At 63.0% G+C, this 17,537-nt stretch overlaps 2 protein-coding genes across 2 annotated transcripts; one reads left to right on the forward strand and one right to left on the reverse strand.

The window, feature by feature from the left end:
• Window positions 1–48: 48 nt before the first annotated feature.
• Window positions 49–2,136, forward strand: FOXS1 (forkhead box S1). The gene has a single exon (XM_021281698.2). The coding sequence runs from the start codon at window positions 739–741 to the stop codon at window positions 2,077–2,079; it is 1,341 nt and encodes a 446-aa protein (XP_021137373.2). The 5' UTR covers window positions 49–738; the 3' UTR covers window positions 2,080–2,136.
• Window positions 2,137–5,290: 3,154 nt separating this feature from the next.
• Window positions 5,291–13,743, reverse strand: MYLK2 (myosin light chain kinase 2). The gene is made up of 12 exons (XM_065032112.1): window positions 13,594–13,743; window positions 11,149–12,658; window positions 10,713–11,041; window positions 9,777–9,882; window positions 9,466–9,559; window positions 9,184–9,293; window positions 8,933–9,074; window positions 8,539–8,609; window positions 8,193–8,321; window positions 7,729–7,881; window positions 7,324–7,456; window positions 5,291–6,897 (listed from the first exon to the last, which is right to left on the reverse strand). Exons 2-12 carry the CDS (start codon window positions 12,600–12,602, stop codon window positions 6,817–6,819), a joined length of 2,802 nt encoding a protein of 933 aa, XP_064888184.1. The 5' UTR covers window positions 12,603–12,658; window positions 13,594–13,743; the 3' UTR covers window positions 5,291–6,816.
• Between the last annotated feature and the right edge of the window lie 3,794 nt (window positions 13,744–17,537).

Here is a 17,537-nt window from a genome sequence, read left to right on the forward strand (position 1 = left end):
CCTCCTGTCCATGGTCCCCAGCCCCTTGGCAAGGGGTGCAGGCAGTGGTGAGGTGCCCATTAGCTGCTCTGCTGTCCTGGCAGTGTGGGAGCCTGTCCCAAAGGCACTTGCTGCCCGTGCCTCACTTTCCCCTGGTGAGTGGGGTGAAGGGGCTCCTGGGATGTGGGGGCCATGCTGTGCCCTGGGGACCACATCCGGGCTGGGCAGGGTGCAGGGACCTGGCACAGTGCAGAGATCCAGCACAGCACACAGTATCCGGCACAACACCAACCTGGGCACAGGGGCTGTGGCACGGGTGGGCAGGGGACGGGAGGGGAGCTGAGGGCTGCAGCAGCCCCAGCACTGCTGGCAGCACCTGTCTCAGCCCCCCATCCCCAGCACGACTGTGGGCAGGACAGGATGAGACTCAGGTCGTGGGAACCTCCCATGGGAAGAGAGGCTGGAGGGGCCAGGGGCCATGCCTGAGGCTTGGCCAGCACTGCCCACCTCTGCCAGCCCCGGAGTTGCTGGCTGCTGGCCGCAGGCCTTGGCGGCACGTCCGTCCGTCTGTCCGCAGGGACCAGCACTGGACGTTGGAGCCCCGCTCCGCCCTGGACAGCCCCGGGGAGGAGGGGCTGGCCGCCCCCTCGCTGGCCGGCGCGGGAGGCTGGGCTGCTGGCGGGTTTTAACGGGCCGTGCTGGGGCCATGCAGCAGAGCGAGAGCGGCAGCAACGCGGCAGGGCCGTGGGCGGCAGGAGGATGCAGCCGGACATCCCTGTCGGTGACACGGCACTGCGCAGCCCACCGGCCCCCGAGCCAGCCGGTGGCCCCTTCCCTGTCCCTGAGGCCACCAAGCCACCCTACAGCTACATCGCTCTCATCACCATGGCCATCCAGAGCGCGCCCGAGAAGCGCATCACGCTCAGTGGCATCTACCGCTACATCATGGGCCGCTTCACCTTCTACCGCGAGAACAAGCAGGGCTGGCAGAACAGCATCCGCCACAACCTGTCCCTCAACGAGTGCTTCGTCAAGGTGCCCCGCGACGACAAGAAGCCAGGCAAGGGCAACTACTGGACCCTGGACCCCGACTGCTACAACATGTTTGAGAATGGCAGCTTCTTGCGACGCCGCCGGCGCTTCACCAGGAAAAGGGGTCTCCAGGACACACCAGGCAACGAGGGGGATGAGGGGCGTGGGAAGCCACCCAGGCACCGGGCACGGGGGCCACCAGCCACCCCACTGCCCAAGGAGGGGAAAGCGGAGGGGGGCTACACCTCACCAGCGCCTACGGGGAACATGCTGAGCCCCCCAGCACTGCCGGAGGATGCTGGGGTGCTGGGATGTGCTGAGCCCTGCGCCCCACGGCAGCCACCCAAGGCCAGGCAGCCCTGCCTGTACCTGCCAGATGCGCCACAGCCCAAGGGGCCGTTCTTCGCCCCCCCCGAGAGCCGCCCACCCAAGGAGACTGTCTTTGGGGGGCTGCCGGCCGCGCTGCAGCTGCCCCGGCCAGGTCAGTACCCGCTGCCCAGCGAGCACCCAGTGCCGCACCCCACCTTGCTGCCCGCTCTGCTGCCCTCCCAGCCCAGGGACCCCCCGCAGGACTCCCCGGCCCCCCCATGCACCCCCCCGGGACAGCTGGCGGGCGAGGAGGCGGCTGCCCCTGGGCTGGGGGCAGGTCAGCCCTTTGGGCAGGTGTCCTCCACGTTCCCTGGCACCCTTCTGGGCACGGGCAAGGCCCCCCCATCCTGCTTCCTGGAGGGGGAGGGCTACACGCAGGCCCCCCTGCCCGTTTTTGGCTCCTTTGGGCGGCCAGGGCCTGAGACGCTGGGTGGCAGTTACCAGTGCCGGGTGCAGGCGCTGAGCTTCTGCGTGAAGGAGCGGCCATGTGGTGCGGCACTGGAGCATCTCCTGGCCACGGCCCCCCCAGCCCCAGCCGCCCCCCGCCAGCCGCCCTTCGGGGCCGTGGGGCCGCGGGCTGGTGAGCAAAAGGAGCCATGGGGGCTGGGGGGTGCGATCCCACTGCAGGGGGGCAACGGCTATGCTCTGGGGCTGCCCCCCTGCCTCTACCGGACACCTGGCATGTTCTTCTTTGAGTGAGGGACTGGCCCCACCAGGAGACCCCCAGCACTGAATAAAGAACATTCCCGAATGCTGCTTCTGTCGTCTCTGTGCCTGCTCCGGGTGGGCAGCGGGCAGGGTGAGCTGGGGAGCTCTGCCCCCGGTGCTGGCTGGGGGACACACGTTTCCAAGGCCACCCAGTGCACCCTTCCTCCCCACTGGACCCCTCATGGGTGTTCACTGGCTGGATGGTGAGGCTGTGGGGTGAGGGGTCACAGCCAGGGTCAGGGCACCCGCATCCCAGTCCTGCATCCCTGGGAGATGCTGGGGACAGGGTCCTGCTGTGATGCTAGCCAGGAGCCCCCAAAGCCCTGTCCCAAGGTGGCAGGGAGGAACCTCATCCACGAGGGGCAGGGGGACAGCCTGTGGCAGGAGTGAACCCCTGCAGGGCCCCACCGCTGCCTCCCTGCGCCCAGGACCACTCAAGGTGCCCGGCTTTGCCCCGAGTGCCACATGTAGTATGACTGGCACCAGCCTCAGCGCATGGTCCTGCTTGTGCATCCAGAGGGCCCTGAGGAGCCTCTGGAGAGGAGTGCAGGGGCTTCGTGGGGTGGGGGCACAACATGGGGGCTCTGTGCTGGAGGGGACAGGTCTCCCTCTCCTTTGTGTCCCTGCTCAGGGGGAGCAGACACCCCGAGGCTGGGGCACACCCGGAGCTGGGCTGTGCCAGGGGCCACGGCTGTGGTGGGAATGGCTGGAGAAAGTGGATTCCTCCAACCTGAATCATGCCGGGCAGCTGCTGGTGAGGAGGCACCGGCTGAGTCACCGCTGCCGCACTGGGCTGGGCACGAGGACCTGCCCTGGCTGGCTGAGCTGATGGGGACTGGAGTGGGCAGAGATCCCCGCACAGCCCCAGGCTGGGACCTGGCACTGCCAGGACACCCAGGCCAGCATCTCTGCAGCACTGGAGCAGGGCCAGAGCAATGCTGGCAAAGTCGGACATTGCACCTATGCCTGTGCCCCCAGCCTGCCCCCCCAGGCTGGGAGCTGGACTCCAGGAGCAGCAATGCCCAGACTCCACGGCACAGCCAGCCCCAAGGTGGACACAGCAGGAGGACGCTGAGTTGGTGGGGCTCTCCATGCTGTGGGCAGACCACCCCCCAGCCCCCCAAGGCTAGTGGGACCCCAGCCTGGCCAGTCCCAGGGGTCTCTGCAGGGGCCGCCTTGGCACCAAGGGACAGTGCTGGCGTCACTCAGGGACCAGCAGCACCACTGCCGCGTCAGCCCTGTTATCGGCCCCCAGACAGCCGCTGCTGGGCCATGGCCACATCCCAGGCCCAGGCAGGGCAGGGGGGGCCGCCCTTCATCATCGCCAGAGCAGGGACAGCCACTCAGTCCCAGGTTTCTCTTTTCTCCCTTTTTTTTTCTCTCCCTCCCCAGTGGAAAACAATATTTGAGCATCTAGATCATGCTGGCGTCTCTGGCGCGGCAGCGGCGAGCGCTCTGACCTCAGCCCCCTCCTTCGCAGTCCCCGGGGGCGCGGGAGGAAGCGGAGTCGCAGCCGTGCCCAGGGGCTGTCTGGTTCCCACGCAGCGTGTCCAGATCCATCGCCCGCCTGGCTCCCGCCACCTCTGGGAACATGCAGCTCTGGCGATGCCCTGGGTCGGGGTCCCAGCACTGGGAGCATCGTGGTAGTGCATGATGCATCCCAACACCCTGAGTCGCAGCCCCTGGGGATGGAGACCCCGTCCTGCAGAGCCTGACCATCCCCACCACCTGGGCATGCAGACCAGGACCGGCTGCTCTCCTGGTGCTCCCGGCATGGACCCGCTGCTCTCCCTGCCTTGCCTCCTCCCTGGCTTGCTGCCGGCCATGGTGGGTGGCCTGGCCCCAGCCTGCTTGCCCGCTCCCAGCATGGTCTGTGCCTGCACCCCGGCATGGGGTGACCTCCCAGCGATAGCACCAGACCCCTGCCTGCTCCCATTCCTGCCGTGCCTGGGAGGCCTCTTGCCCAAAGGGGTGCCACGGGGATGGGGTGCAAGCAGGGGTGGGGGAGAGGGACTGCTCCGTGCAAGCACTCGGGGCTCTGTGGTGGATGCTGGGGACACACACGCACACCCCAGACTGTGCTGTGTGTCTGGGGGGGCACAAGTACCCCCCACAAGAGGGATGGGACAGGGTGCCACTGCTCGTGCTGGACCAGGACCAGCCCTGTCACCATGTTCATCGGTCCCAGCAGGATGGGTCCCCTTCCTGGGGTTTCACATGCTCTCGCTCCCCATCCTGCCTCTCGGCCAGGAGCACAGGATGGGACCACAGCTGCTCCAGGGGTGTCAGCCCCACAGTCCAGCTGCTCTAGCCCCCATGGAGGCACCATAGGTGTCACTGTGGGGTGCTGGGGAGAGAGAGGGGGCAGGCTGGGGAAGCCAAACTGGGATGTGGGGGTCCCCTACCCTGTGCTCAGGGCACCAGGGGTTCCCATGCATCCCTGTGCACACACAGGGCTGTGTTCAGGATCCAATCACCTGGGTGGCTTGGGGGGCCAGGAGCATACGGGGGTGACAGCCCGGCTGGGAGCTGCGTGGGCCACCCTGCACCAGGGCTCTGCAGCCCCCGTGAGCTGCTGGGGCGACACGCAGCTCCTGGGGCCAGACAGGAAGGAGACGTCACCGCTGCGGAGTGTAACTCAAACCAGATGGGGCTGCACTGGCGTCCAGGCCTGCGGGGTGGTCACCGACAGGAACCGGCCAAGGGCTGCGGCAGGAAGCGGCCAGGAGGGACGCCCATGGGGTTAACTGCTTCAGGGCTGGCTGCAGCCCCCGGGGCAGGGGGCCACTGGCCCCCACCAGCCCTCGCCTGGGCATCCCACCCCATGAGAGCAGAGGCTCGAGCTGTGAGGACACCTCTGCCCATCCATCCATCCATTCACTTGTCCATCCATCCATTCCTCCCTCTTCCCCCAGCACACTGGGGTGCTCAGATTTGGTCGCAGGGTGCAGAGACTGGACCCCTCCCCCCAGCACCATGAGCCGTACAACCCTGCCTGGGATGCACCAGGGGGTCCCTGTCCCCCACACGGCTGGGGCCCCGCTCCATCCCCTCCACCCCAGGGACAAGACACTTCTTCCCATCCCCTCTGGGTTTATCTGCAGCCCTCGGACTGCGGCTGCACAGCTTCTGCAGGCAGGAGGGAGCAGTGGCTCAGGGAGGGGGCTAGGAGCAGCCCCCAGGGACGTGGGGCAGGCGCAGCCTGCGGGCAGACCTGTACATTTATTTACAAGAAGATGAGAGCTGGGCATGACCCGGCAAGCCGTGTCCCCTGACTGGTGGGGATGAGCCTGAAGCCCCTTCATCTGCTGCAGCCAGGGGACCTGTGCTTCCCCCTGTCTCTCCCCAGGGATTTTCCAGCAGGCAGAGGGCACAGGCAGCCCTGGAGCAAACACACAGCCCTGCCGTGGGGGGGCTCGGCCATGGCAAAAGCCAAAACTGGGGGCAGGGGGACCCCTCCATCCCCTCTTACAGCAGGCACGGCTGGAAGCTGCAAAGCCTGGGGAGCCTCAAGGGGCTGGAGCAGAGGGAAGGGGATGAGGGCAGAGGAGCGGGGGCAGAACCTGCCTCCCCCAGCCTGGCCGGTCCCCGGGAGCCCCCGCACACAGCGGGGGGAGCTGGCGGCCGAGGCAGTTCCTGTGCGTTGGTGGTCGGGCCGGAGCGATGCTCGCAGGAGCGCGGTCCAGCTGCTGTGCATTAGGCCGCCTCGCTCATCATGATCTGGCGGGGCCGGGTGAAGCAGAGGTTGTGTTTTTCCCCTGCTGGCAGAGCCGAAGGGCAGGGAGGGCAGGATGAACACAAAGCCTCCTTCTTCCCTTGCTGGCTCCCAGCTGGGGATGCTGCTGGAATCATCCTCGCCACTTCCTCTCTTCCTGTGCGAGCAGCAGCTCAGGGCCAGCTCCACTCCCGCACACCCCACCAGGGAGGAGATGCTTCAGCCCCGGCTCCAGTGCCAAAGCGCCAGGGTGAGGGTCCACACCTGCCCCCCAGCATCCCCACACCGGGCAGGGAGATTGGGCAGCTCGGGGTCCAGTGCCAGTGGGGGCAGGGCTGCGGCATTTACAGGCAGAACGCACAAATCCTGGGTCCAAGGGAGCAGCGAGGATGCAGGGCGGCTCGCGCCAGTGTGGCCTCACTGCTCCGAGGCCGGGAAAGGGAGCAGAGCCAAGGTGCTGTGGGTCAGGCATCACGTACTTGGGCCAGGGATGGGATGGGAAACCAGCACTCAGGAGCGGCCGCGCAGTCCAAGGAAATCCCAAGAGGAGCTGGATGGGCAGAGGGAGGGCTGGAGCTCCTGGAGGGCACTGCCAGCATCCACCTGGCACAGCAATGGCGCCGGGGGTGGGACGAGCTCAGCAGAGCAGCTCCACAGCTGCAGGTGCAGGCAGAGAGCCCTGTGGGGGCCCTGGCCTGGAGCAGTCCCGCAGCTGCTGGGTGCCAGGGCAGGGTAGCAGCCCGGGGGACATAGCAGAGCAGGATCCATGGTGGCAGTGACAGTGGCACAGAGCAGGGGTACAGCACACACCCCAGAGTCCAGAGCAGCCACCAGGCAGCAGCATGCACAGGGAGGGGGCTACATAGCTCCAGGCCCCCAGCCCCTGTGCTGTGAAGCAAAGACTCCAGCAAGGCCCTGGTGCCATCCAGGAGCGAGAGTGATGTGGGACCCTCATGAGTGGCTCCTCTCCAGCCTTGGCTGACACACAGCTCAGGCTCCCCGGGAGCCCTTGCTCAGACACCCAGCGCCGTCAGCGAGCCCGAACTCGTGATCTTCTTGAAGCGGTTGGCAGCACACACCCCAATGAAGTTTTTCTGTAAAAGGGGGAGAGGAGAGATGCTGATCCTACTGTGAGGGCTGTGACTGCAGAGGCTGAGTCAGACCCTGCTCTTGGGGCTGGGGAGGAGGGCAACTGCCCAGGCACCCCCTCAGCCATGGTGTGGGAGTGCAGGGCTGACGCTGGGGATCATCCCCTTCACAGTCCCTACACCCCTTCCGTCCCTAAAACGTACACTTGGGGAAACCACCACAAAGACACCTACACTTGAGGAAGGTCTCACCCACATAAGGACCTTGGTGCTGGGGAGCCCTTCCTGCAGGCTCAGGTGTCCCCAGCCCTTGTGTCCCAGCTGCCAGCAGCACAAACAGACAGAGCCACCTCAAACACCATCTGCTGGGATGGGCAGAGGCGGGCAGGCCCAGCAGCTGCCATTGACCCCCTCCTCCTGCTGGCCCCGCACCTTCCAGCGCCGCCGCATGACGTATTTCTTGAGCAGCACCTGGGACTTGAGCCGGCGGTTGCAGCGCTTGGCCTTTTCTGCCAGGTTGTTGAGCCAGGGATGCTGCAGGCACTGGCCGGCACTCATCCGGGCACTGGGGACAAGAAGAGCCCAGGTCACCCCTGCTTGAGCCCCTGTCCCCCAGCCACCCTCCTCTCCAGCCCCCCAAAAGCCCTAAAACCTGCAGGGGGGGGATCCTGGAGGGACACAGGGCTCTGCTGCGGACAGACAGTGGCCAGGGCAGGACCCCATTTGGCACAGGACATGGGGGGATGCTGCTGGTGCAGGGGGCAGCATGTGGTAGCCAGAGAACACAGCTCCAGGGAAACCCACCCCAGGACCCCCACACCGCTGCCAGCCCCGCACCTCTTCTCCTTGATGATGAGGTTTGAGACAAAGTCCTTGGCTTCATCGGAGATGCTCTCAAAGGTCTCCTCGTCGAAGTACCAGTTGGCAGCCAGGACATTGTTGAGTGTCTCAGTGTCATTGTCACCCAGGAAGGGGGAGAGGCCGCTGAGCCTGGGGATGCAGGAGGGTGAGGGGCCAGGTGCCCTCAGGCTGTGGCACCTCCAAAACCCCCCAGGACAGAGCAAACCTGGCTTGTGGGTGCCCCAGGGAGCAAGGCAGGGAGAAGGGAGGTGGCATGTAGAGGTGCTGCACTCCTGCCTGCACTTACAGTCACGGACGCCCTTATTCCCCCCAGCCCCACCTGTCCCCCCAGCATCTGGGTGCCTGGGGCACACATGTGTTTTGGGGATGGCTCCAGGCCTGGGGGACTCTGCCCCGCAGGCCAGCACAGTGCTGGCAGCCCCCCCGCACCCCTTACGTACAGCATGTAGGTGATGACGCCCATGCTCCACATGTCTGTGGAGTAGGAGACCTGCTCGTAGTTGACCACCTCAGGAGAGAGGAATTCAGGAGTGCCGAAGTTCACCTTCAGCTTCTCCTGGGGGTTGTACCTGGAAGTGGGGGGAGAGTCAGCAGGAGGGGACAGGCTGCTCCCCCAAACGTCTTTGGGCAGGTGCTGCCCTCCCCAGCCCTCCTGTGCCAAACAGAGAGAGCCGGGGCCAAAGCCACAGCCCTGAGTGGGTCCTGGGGCTCCTCACAACCCAGGGATGTGTGGAGCTGAAGGGTGAGATGGGGAGAGAGGACAGAGCTGAGGGGGAGAGACAGCACCTTCGAGCCAGCCCAAAGTCGATGATCTTCACCATGTGCCCAGTAGCAGTGACACAGAGGATGTTCTCAGGCTGTAGGGACAGGGAGACCATTGACCTGCTGCCAAGAGGGGACATCGCCAGAGTGCGGGTCTGGCAGCTGAAGGGGCAGGACAGGGGGTCTCTGACCTGAGCCAGAGTGATACTGACCCACAGACACCCCTCCCATAGCTGGCTGGTACCAGGGACGTGCTACCCTCATGGGCACGGCAGGGTCAGGCCAGCACATGGTGCTCCCAGCTTTGGTAGCTGCAAACACCCACTGCCCCCCCACGCCCTGACCTCCCCCATCACCACGAGCAGCCACTGTCACCCACTGTCACCCCAGCCCCTGCCATCACCACCTGGTCCCGCACCTTGAGGTCAAGGTGGAGGACACGCATGTGGTGCATGAAGCGGATGCCCTCGCAGATCTGCCGGACAAACACCATACAGTCTACTTCTGTCAGGTGGTAGTCGTCGTCGATGATTCGTTCAAAGAGCTCTCCGCCTTCCACACTGCATGGGGATGGACTGCGGGGTCACCCGGGGCCCTCTGCCCTGTGTCCCCCTCCTGCAGAGCCCCCCTGGCCACCCTGCAGACCCCCAGCGCTGCCCCGGCACTCACAACTCCATGAAGAGGATGATCTCCCGGGGGGTCTCAATGGCATCGTAGAGCTGGATGAGGTTGCGGTGGTTCAGCTGGTTCATCACATCGATCTCCAGCAACACCATCTCCTGTAGAAGGAGCCCCATGGCAGTGCAGGGTGTCAGCCACCAGCACAGGGACAAGCAGCATGACAGCACTGGGGACACGCCAGGCGCAGCACTGCCACCCACCCCCATGGCCATGCCACTTGCTGGTGGCACCACGGCCAGGAGGAGCCCCCCGTATTGACATTGGACACACCTTGTCCTTAGCACCCTGTTTCCGGATCACTTTGGCCGCCAGCTTGAGCCCTGTCTGCTTCTCCATACATGTGTGGACTTCCCCAAACTTGCCTCTGGGGAGGGAAATAGGGAGAGAAGCCAATGCCATCACCCGCCCTGGTTGCTCGGGACCCCACATGGCTCTGGGGTGCTGCCCCACACTCCCCTCTGCACCCATCTTGCCTGAGAGAGGTCCCAGGGACTCAGGACCACTGCCCGGGCTGGATGGCAGCTCAGGGCAGTGTCAGGGCAACATCGGTCACCCCACGCCCTCTCGGGACCCCACCTTACCCCCCCAGGATGTCCTTGGAGCTGAGGTCATACTGGGAGCTGACGCTGGTAGACCGCAGGGTGATGATGCGGTGTGCAAAGGGTGCTGGTGGCGGGGGGACGTCATCTGCTCAGGGAGGAAAGGGGTGAGAGGGGGGCTGCCCGGCTGGGAACCCCGGGGTGCCTCAGGCTGGACACACCCCCTACCCCAAGGCACAGCGATGGCTGGAACCCAGTGGCAAAGCCCAGCAAGTTCAGGGCTGGGGGGTGCTGCCGGGAACCAAGTGCCCAGCTGGAAATCGATGTTTCTCAGCTGCAGATGGGCGTCTCCCGGCTGCCTGCTGCAGGGGACGCACAGAACCCCCCGAGTCCCTTGCCACTGCCCCGCAGTATCACCCAGTTGCACAGCACACACTTTGCTGCATAGCTCCCACACCCGCCCGCCGCTCCCCACCGTCCCGCGTGTCACGCTCGCCCTCTCCAGGCCACCACCCCTCGGTGCCACCACGTCCTTCCCATCCTCCCAGGACATGCCCCCCGCACCCAGCCCGTCCCCAGAGCAGGCGCTGGCCCCGCCGGGCCCCCCACTGTCCCCCAGCAGGGTGCAGCCCCAGCCCTGCCATCCCCGCAGGGACAGCGGAGCAGCACTCGGGGACACGCTGTCCCCTGCCACCGGCCAGGCGGTGGCTGTCACTCCCCGGCTCCTCTTCCTCGCGGGCAGCCCCAGCCCTGGGGACGGTGCCAGCCTGCAGCGAGGGAGCCTGGGGAGGGGACGCGACAGTTTTAGCCCTGTTTACAGTGAAACAGGAGCTCGGAGGCCACCGGGCAGGCGACAAGCCAAAAGCTTGAGGCAGCAGCGTAGGGGGACAGCACAGGCAGGGCCATGGGGGACCCCGGTCTGCCACCCCACAAAGGGTCCCGGAGTGCGAGGACACGGCAGAGAGCACAGAGCCTTACCCAGGATCTCGAAAGGATCTTCCTTCCCAAAATCAGGGGTGAGGAAGGGGCTGGGGGGCGGCTCTGCCTCTGTCGAGGAGGGTTCCCCCCCAGGGCCAGGCTGCTCCGTGGCCCCGGCAGGATGGGGGGGCTGCCCCGGGGCACCGGGCAATGTCCTCTCCTGGGGGGCATCAGCGCTCCCCGAGGGGCCAGGGGACTCCAGGGGCTGCACATCCCCCAGGGCTGGCAGGGCAGGGCCAGGCTCTGCCAGACCCTCTCTCGGCTCCACGGCCGGGGTCTCCTCCTGTATCGGCTCCAGCGCTGCTGTCTCCAGTGAGGGGGGCTCCTCCCTGCAGACAGGAGTGGGAGATGAGCAGAGCCCAGCAGCCCCCTGAGCCCAGAGGGACCCCGGGCTCCTCAGGGTGCAGGGAGGAGAGGGGACCCCATCCCAGGGTACCTTTGGCAGGTGGCCGGACAGCTCAGGCTCTGCAGCAAGGCTGGACGGGGTGGCTCAGAGGCCCTTGCCGGCTGCTGCTTCTGCATCCCCGCCACCTTTGCCACTTTGTCTCCTTCACCCTGAGCCTTCACAGGAGCCGTGGCCTCCGCTGTAGCTATGGGGGTCTCCACATTTTCAGCTTTCTTCTCTCCATCATGGGCCTTTACAGGAGGCGGGACCTTCTCCTTTGCAGCAGCCAGAGTTTCCTCCTTTGCAGGCTTTTCTTTGCTTTCATTCTCAGCCTTTGATGCAACTGTTTTTTTTTCCACCTTTGCAGTTTTCTTCCCTCCGTCCTGCACCTTTGCAGCAGATGGGGCTTTCTCCTTTGCAGGCTCTATTTTGTTTCCATCTTGAGGCTTCTTTGCAGCTGGGCTTTTCTCTGCCTTTGCTGCTGCCTTCTCTCCATCCTGAGCCTTTGCAGCCGCTGGGGCCTTCTCCTTTGCAGGAGCTGGGCCTTTCTCCTTTGCAGGCTCCTCTTTGCCTCCATCTTGTGCCTTTTTTGCAGCTGGGGCTTTTTCTGCCTTTGCTACTTTATTCTCTCCATTCTGAGCCTTTACAGTAGCTGGAGCCTTCTCCTTTGCAGGCTTTTTATCAGCAGGGGTTTTCTCTGCCTTTACAGCTTTCTTCCCTCCATCCTGACCTTTTTCAGCAGCTGTGGTTTTCTCCTTTGCAGGCTCTTCTTTGCCTCCATCCTGAGCCTGTTGTGCAGCCAAGGCCGTCACCTCCCCGGGTTTTGCCTTCTCACCTTCTGCCTGTGCTGCAGCCGGAGCCTTCCCCTCCGCAGGCTCCGCTTTCCCACCACCCTCAGCCTTTAACCCACCAGGGGCCTGATCCTTCGAGGGCTTGTCCTTCCCTCCATCCTGAGCCTCTCCTGCAGCTGGGCCCTTCCCCTCCACAGGCTCTGCCTGTCCTCCTTTGGGCTCTCCTACAGCTGGACCCTTCTTCCCGGGCTCATCCTTCCCTCCATCTCGAACCTCAGCGGCCACCAGCACCTTCCCCTCGGCAGATGCTGCCATCCCTCTGCCATGCTGCACAGCTGGAGCCTCCTTGCCTGCCGCTGCCATCCCTCCATCCCCGGGCTCCGGAGCGGTCAGGGTTATCTCCCCAGCGGACTCTACCTTTCCTCCTCCAGCTGCTCCCACAGGCTTTGCCTCCCCAGGCTCTGGCTGTGCCCCATCCCACACCACAGCACCTGCTGGAGCCTTCTGCTGCCCAGCCTTGTCCTTCCCTTTATCCTGCACCCCAGTGGCAGCCGCCACTGTCCCTTCCGTGGGCGCTGCCATCCCCGCCTGGGGCTGGGCAGCCTGCAGAGCTTCTGGGACCGGCTGGGTTGTGCTGGCTTCTGCTCCAGGGGAGGCTGTGCCACCAGCCCCCCCAGTGCCAGGCATGCTGCCCACCCCACCGCCCCGCTCCATGGGGACTCCGGGGCACAAGGTGGCTGCCCCACGGGGCTCCCGGGTCAGCGAGGCTCCTGTGGGGGAGAAGAGAGATGCTGAGGGATCCCCAGACCCAATGCCCCACAGAGGAGCACAGCAGGACATGGGCAGCAAGTCTGCACATGCAGGAGAGGGACAAGCTGCTGCTATACAGCCAGAAACCAGGAATCACATCCCCACCACGCAGGCAGCAGCTCCCAGGGCTGGTGGTACTGAGCTGGGGTGCCCATGTATCTATCTGCTGCACGGTGACTGATCGATGGCCTGACGCCGGCACCTGTCACTGCCATGGGGTGGCTGGCGTGCAAACAGCCAGCACGGCCAGGGCGACAATTTAAGACTAAGTCCCCCCACGGTGGGACAGGAGATGGCAGCTCCAGCCCCAGGCTGGTGGTGGGGATCAGGCGAGGTGAGCATCCCCGCATGGCCCCACCGCTGCCCACCGCCAATCGCACCAGCAGCTTGAGAGCCATGGGGACCTCAGGGGCCATGGGGACTCCCAGTCCCAGTGTTGCCAGTCCCCCTGCCCAGTGGTGACCCCAGCTCCTGCTCAAGCAGTCCCCACCAAGGAGACCTGCTCCTGCCCATGTACCCACACAGGCTGCCAGCACAATCTGCCACCATGTCCCCTCCAGCTCATTGCCCATTCCACAAGTCCTTGTCCCTGCTCAGCCACCTCCCATCACCTTGTCCAAAAACACCCCCCTTGCACAGAGGCCAGGATAGCCCAGCCCTGGACTAAACCCACCAGTGACCATCCCAGTAAGAGGGGAGTCACTCGCCAGTCTTACTGAGACAGGAGCTGCAAGCAGCTGGTTCCCAGCTGAGCAGTCCCATGTCTCACAGCTCAGCATGTGGACCCCACAGGGACAGACAAGTCCCTCGTAGGCCTGGGGGCTCCACCCTCCCCGGGACCCCCCCCATGTCGTGCCCAACGTGGACCGCCCTGGGGACCCCCCAGCCCCCTCACCTGTGTCCCAGCGCAGCAGGCGGTCAGGACAGCAGCATCTGCACTGTGGCAGCACCCGAGCGAGCAGCCCCTTCTATCCCGGGTGTAACGGAGCCGGATTAGTGTGGGCAGAGGAGGATCCTTTACAGCAGCGGGAGCCGTCCCGCTTCGCCTTTCCCAGCACCTGTTGCTGCTGGAACCCATTCAAAGGACACGCCACTCTTCTCTGTCCCCACGGACCAGGGACACGCAGACACGGGGCAGGGGACAGAGCTGCCTCATGACTGGACACTGGCCACAGCAGCACCTCAAAAACATCCCATAGGGGTGGCCTGGCCAACCAGGCAGGGTCCAAGTGCTTCCAAGGCGTCCACAGGTGACACAGAGTGGCCACTGGTCACCCCATGGGGATGGCGGCCCAGAGCAGCCAGTGTCAACCCCCAGTGCTGCTGAACTCTGGCCGGCTCTGCCCACTGGTGCCAGTCCCTGGGGACAGCAGCTCTGCAGGGGCACAATGTGGCACTGAGGGCACCCCCAGCTTGGCACCACTGCTGGGGTCTGAGACAGAACCACCAGCAGCCAGGCACAGCAGCAGCTGCAGCCTGCTCCAGAACCAGTCAAAAGACTCGCTTCCAACAAAATGAGGCATTTGGGGGATCAGGGAAAGAAACAGAGGAGCTGAGGTCTGTGTTCCCGAGCTCTCCATCCCATGGGCACATGGAGCTCAAGTCCTGCCCAGCTGCTCCCACCTGGGACTTGCAAGGCTGAGCTGAGGCCACCAACACAAGAGCAACACACATGTCACTTGCAGCAGCTCCCAGAAGGATGCAAAAGTGTCATAGAATCACAAAATCACTTTGGCTGGAAAAGAACCTCAAGATCACAAAGTCCAACCATTAACCCACCCCTGGCACTACACACGTCCCTGAGAACCTCATCTCCGTATCTGTTCAACTCCTCCAGGGATGGTGACTCCACCACTGCCCTGGGAAGCTCTTCCAGCCCTTTGGGGAAGAAATTGTTCCCAAGATCCAACCCCAACCTCCCCTGGTGCAACTTGAGGCCATTTCCTCTCATCCTGGTGCTGGTTCCTTGGGAGCAGAGCCCAACACCCTCCAGGCAGGGACAGCACCACTCCGTGTTGTAAAACCCCAGCTCCCAGCAAGCCACCACCTTCTGTGCACGAGAAAATGCCACGTGTCTCACATGTGGCATTGAGAGCAAGATACACGAGGATGGGGACATGGCTGTGCCCCTGTTCTGGCACGTGTCCCTCTGCCTGAGATCCGGACCTGGAATGTGACGAGAACCACGAGGGATTGCACAGGAGCAGGCACGTGGCTCCACCCAGCAGTGCCAACGCAGTTGTGTATTTGCAGATGTTGGAGCATCTCTGGCTCTCGGGTACCATGACACCTGCGCTGTCTGTCCCCAGCGTGGCCACCGCCCCCATGGCGAGCGAGTCCCCCCAGCTTGGCCTCTGCAGGAAATGCCGGTAGGAATAACTGGCGAGACATCGTGCTTGGGGCAGTGGGGACTCTGCTGACCGACTGTCATCACCAAGGTACAGCTTGGAATTGCCTCCCCCCCTCCTCCAGCCAAGGGCTGCCAGGCACCTGGAGGCCACCAATGTCACTTGAGGCACATGCTGCCACCGCTCTGCCAGCCCATGGCTCTGCACCCTCCACAACCCCGGCTGGAAGGAGCACAGACACATGCCAGGGAGGGGAGCAGCCGTGGCCCCTCCAGGGGCCAGTGGGTGCAGTGGGAGGTGGGATAAAACCCTCCCAGGAGAGCTGGAACAGCTGCTGGGAGCTCCCCAGCCCTTTGGGGGCACTGGCAATGTCACACGTCACCTGAGAGACAGGGTTGGTGTCCAGGCCTTGGGACGATGTGAGGGAGCAAAGCTCAGAGCAGACACTGCAGAGCCATGGGAGTGGTTCTCTAAAGGAACTGCAGGAGAAGGATGAGTGGCCCATGGTTTGGCACTGTTACAAGACAAGATTCACTTGTGGGCAAAGAGAAACAAGCTGAAAACTTTCCCCTTGGGGAAAGATTTAGTGTCAAAGGGCAATAGCTGCTGCACACCAGGATTGTAGATGCCTCAGTCATAAAACCCACACCCCAACAAGCAGCATTGTGCCCTGGGTCTCTGCAGAGCACACAGCAAACCAACCACCACCAAGGCTTCTCAGGTTGTTTTTTTTCCTCCTCCCCATTCAGGAACTGAAGCCAGAGTCTGCATTGGCTGCAGTGGGAAACAGCCTGTCCCGGGGCTCTGGCAAAGCCTCAGGCACGCCGGCTCCCTGGCGACACGGTTGTCACAACTCTCAGCACACTTTAACCTTTCTGCTTTTCACGGCTGGGGAGGCTCCATGTGCAGCCAGACCCTGCCCGTTCTCCAGGAAACCCAACACCCCAGCTAAATCGAGCAGCAGCAGCGCAGGCAAGAACAACATCCCCACCTGAATCCTGGCCCCGCCGCTGTCACACAGGCCAGCCGGGCTGCCGGTCTTGGTGGGGACTGACCGATGTGGCAGCTCAACTGCTGCCATCAGCACCCAGGACTGTCCCACCGAGCTGCCATTGTGTCATGGCAGCTCCAGCCAGGGTAGTGGGCAAAGAGTAGAAAGATCCCAACAGCACCAGGAGAGCTTCCAGAGGCACACAGCAGCTCGAGGACAGCGACACCAGGAGTGCCAAGCGTGGATCCACAGCAGAAGTTTCTTTGCACACTCAAGGTCCTGCCATGGCCCATCCAGCAGATCACAAGTGTTCACCACAACAGGAATCCCATTGAGACAGACAAATGGAAAACCTGCACACCTGTTCTGCATTGATATCCCTCAAGCATTGCACTTTTTAGGAGAATTCCTACAAAAACATCATCCTCGGGTACAACAATGTCCCCCTTTGTGTTTAGCTCTCTGAGGATCTCCTCCCTCTGTTATCCCTCTCAGACTGGGAATAAAACACCAGCAAACGCTGAAGCACTTTAGCAATGACAGCAACAGTGACGCTCACCAGAGCCCTCAGCTGGAGTCCCACACCCAACAGGTTTGAACTCCTTCTCTTCTCCACTTGAAAGAAAATCTGAATAAAGGGCCACACACTCTAAGAACTCTTCTCCAATGGTATCCAAATTCAGAGGAAATGAAAGCATATGTTTGCCATAATCCCCAAAATCCTACCTGGACAAATTGTTTCCATGTTCTCCTGTTCAGAGCAGCAGCACAGAGGGAGCAGCCCAGTCACACTGTCCCAGCGAGACATGAAGGGGAGAGACCCATGCCCAGGGCAGAGGCAAAGCCCCCATGTCATAACAGGCACAAGGAGCCAAGGCAGCCCAAAGAGCTTTGTGTTTTCCAAGCCTCAGCCAGAGACCTTGCTCTCATTCTTTTCTCCAACAGCTTCAAACACAGCTCCCGTCACTGCTGTACCTTTTTTTTGCAAGCACCTTTTCAGCTCAAGAAACAGCACCACAGGATCACCTGAGTGAGCATGGCAGGTTAACAGCACCGCAGACACATCAGCAGGCAGCACTGGTGCCTGAGCACCGTTTAGATGTAGTTGTGCCCCAACCCCTTGTCTTTTGCAGTCAGTTTTCTTGTGAAGACAAACCCAAGGAAAGGTCTAAGCACAGTTGTACAAGACAAGAAATCACATCACAACGCTAAGGTAAGAAATAATTCGTAGTAAGTTTTAATCTAAATTTGATCACCTCTTTGCAATGCTGGCAGTTGTGTCCTCTGGTCTATATTTAGTCCCGCGGGCTGCGCTGGCTGGGAGATGACACGGCTTTGGCCACGAGAAGGGCGCAGCGGGAGCCAGGAGGCAGCTCCCAGCCAGTCATTTGCCAGTTAAGTGGTTCCCCAAATAGAATTACTTCAGCTATAAAACAGCAGAAGGTTTAATGCTCTAATATACACAGGGAACTACTTTAAAGCGTGGGCAAGATTTGTATT

Source organism: Columba livia, chromosome 16 (assembly GCF_036013475.1).
Source record: "Columba livia isolate bColLiv1 breed racing homer chromosome 16, bColLiv1.pat.W.v2, whole genome shotgun sequence".
Taxonomy (NCBI): domain Eukaryota; kingdom Metazoa; phylum Chordata; class Aves; order Columbiformes; family Columbidae; genus Columba; species Columba livia.

Coding starts and splice junctions, on each gene's coding strand:
- MYLK2 (XM_065032112.1), bottom strand. CDS start 12,602: ATGGAGCGGGGCGGTGGGGTGGGCAGCATGCCTGGCACTGGGGGGGCT. Junction 9,294..9,465: donor AACAGGGTGCTAAGGACAAG/GTGTGTCCAATG, acceptor CTCCTTCTACAG/GAGATGGTGTTGCTGGAGAT. Junction 9,075..9,183: donor ATCATCCTCTTCATGGAGTT/GTGAGTGCCGGG, acceptor ATCCCCATGCAG/TGTGGAAGGCGGAGAGCTCT.
- FOXS1 (XM_021281698.2), top strand. CDS start 739: ATGCAGCCGGACATCCCTGTCGGTGACACGGCACTGCGCAGCCCACCG.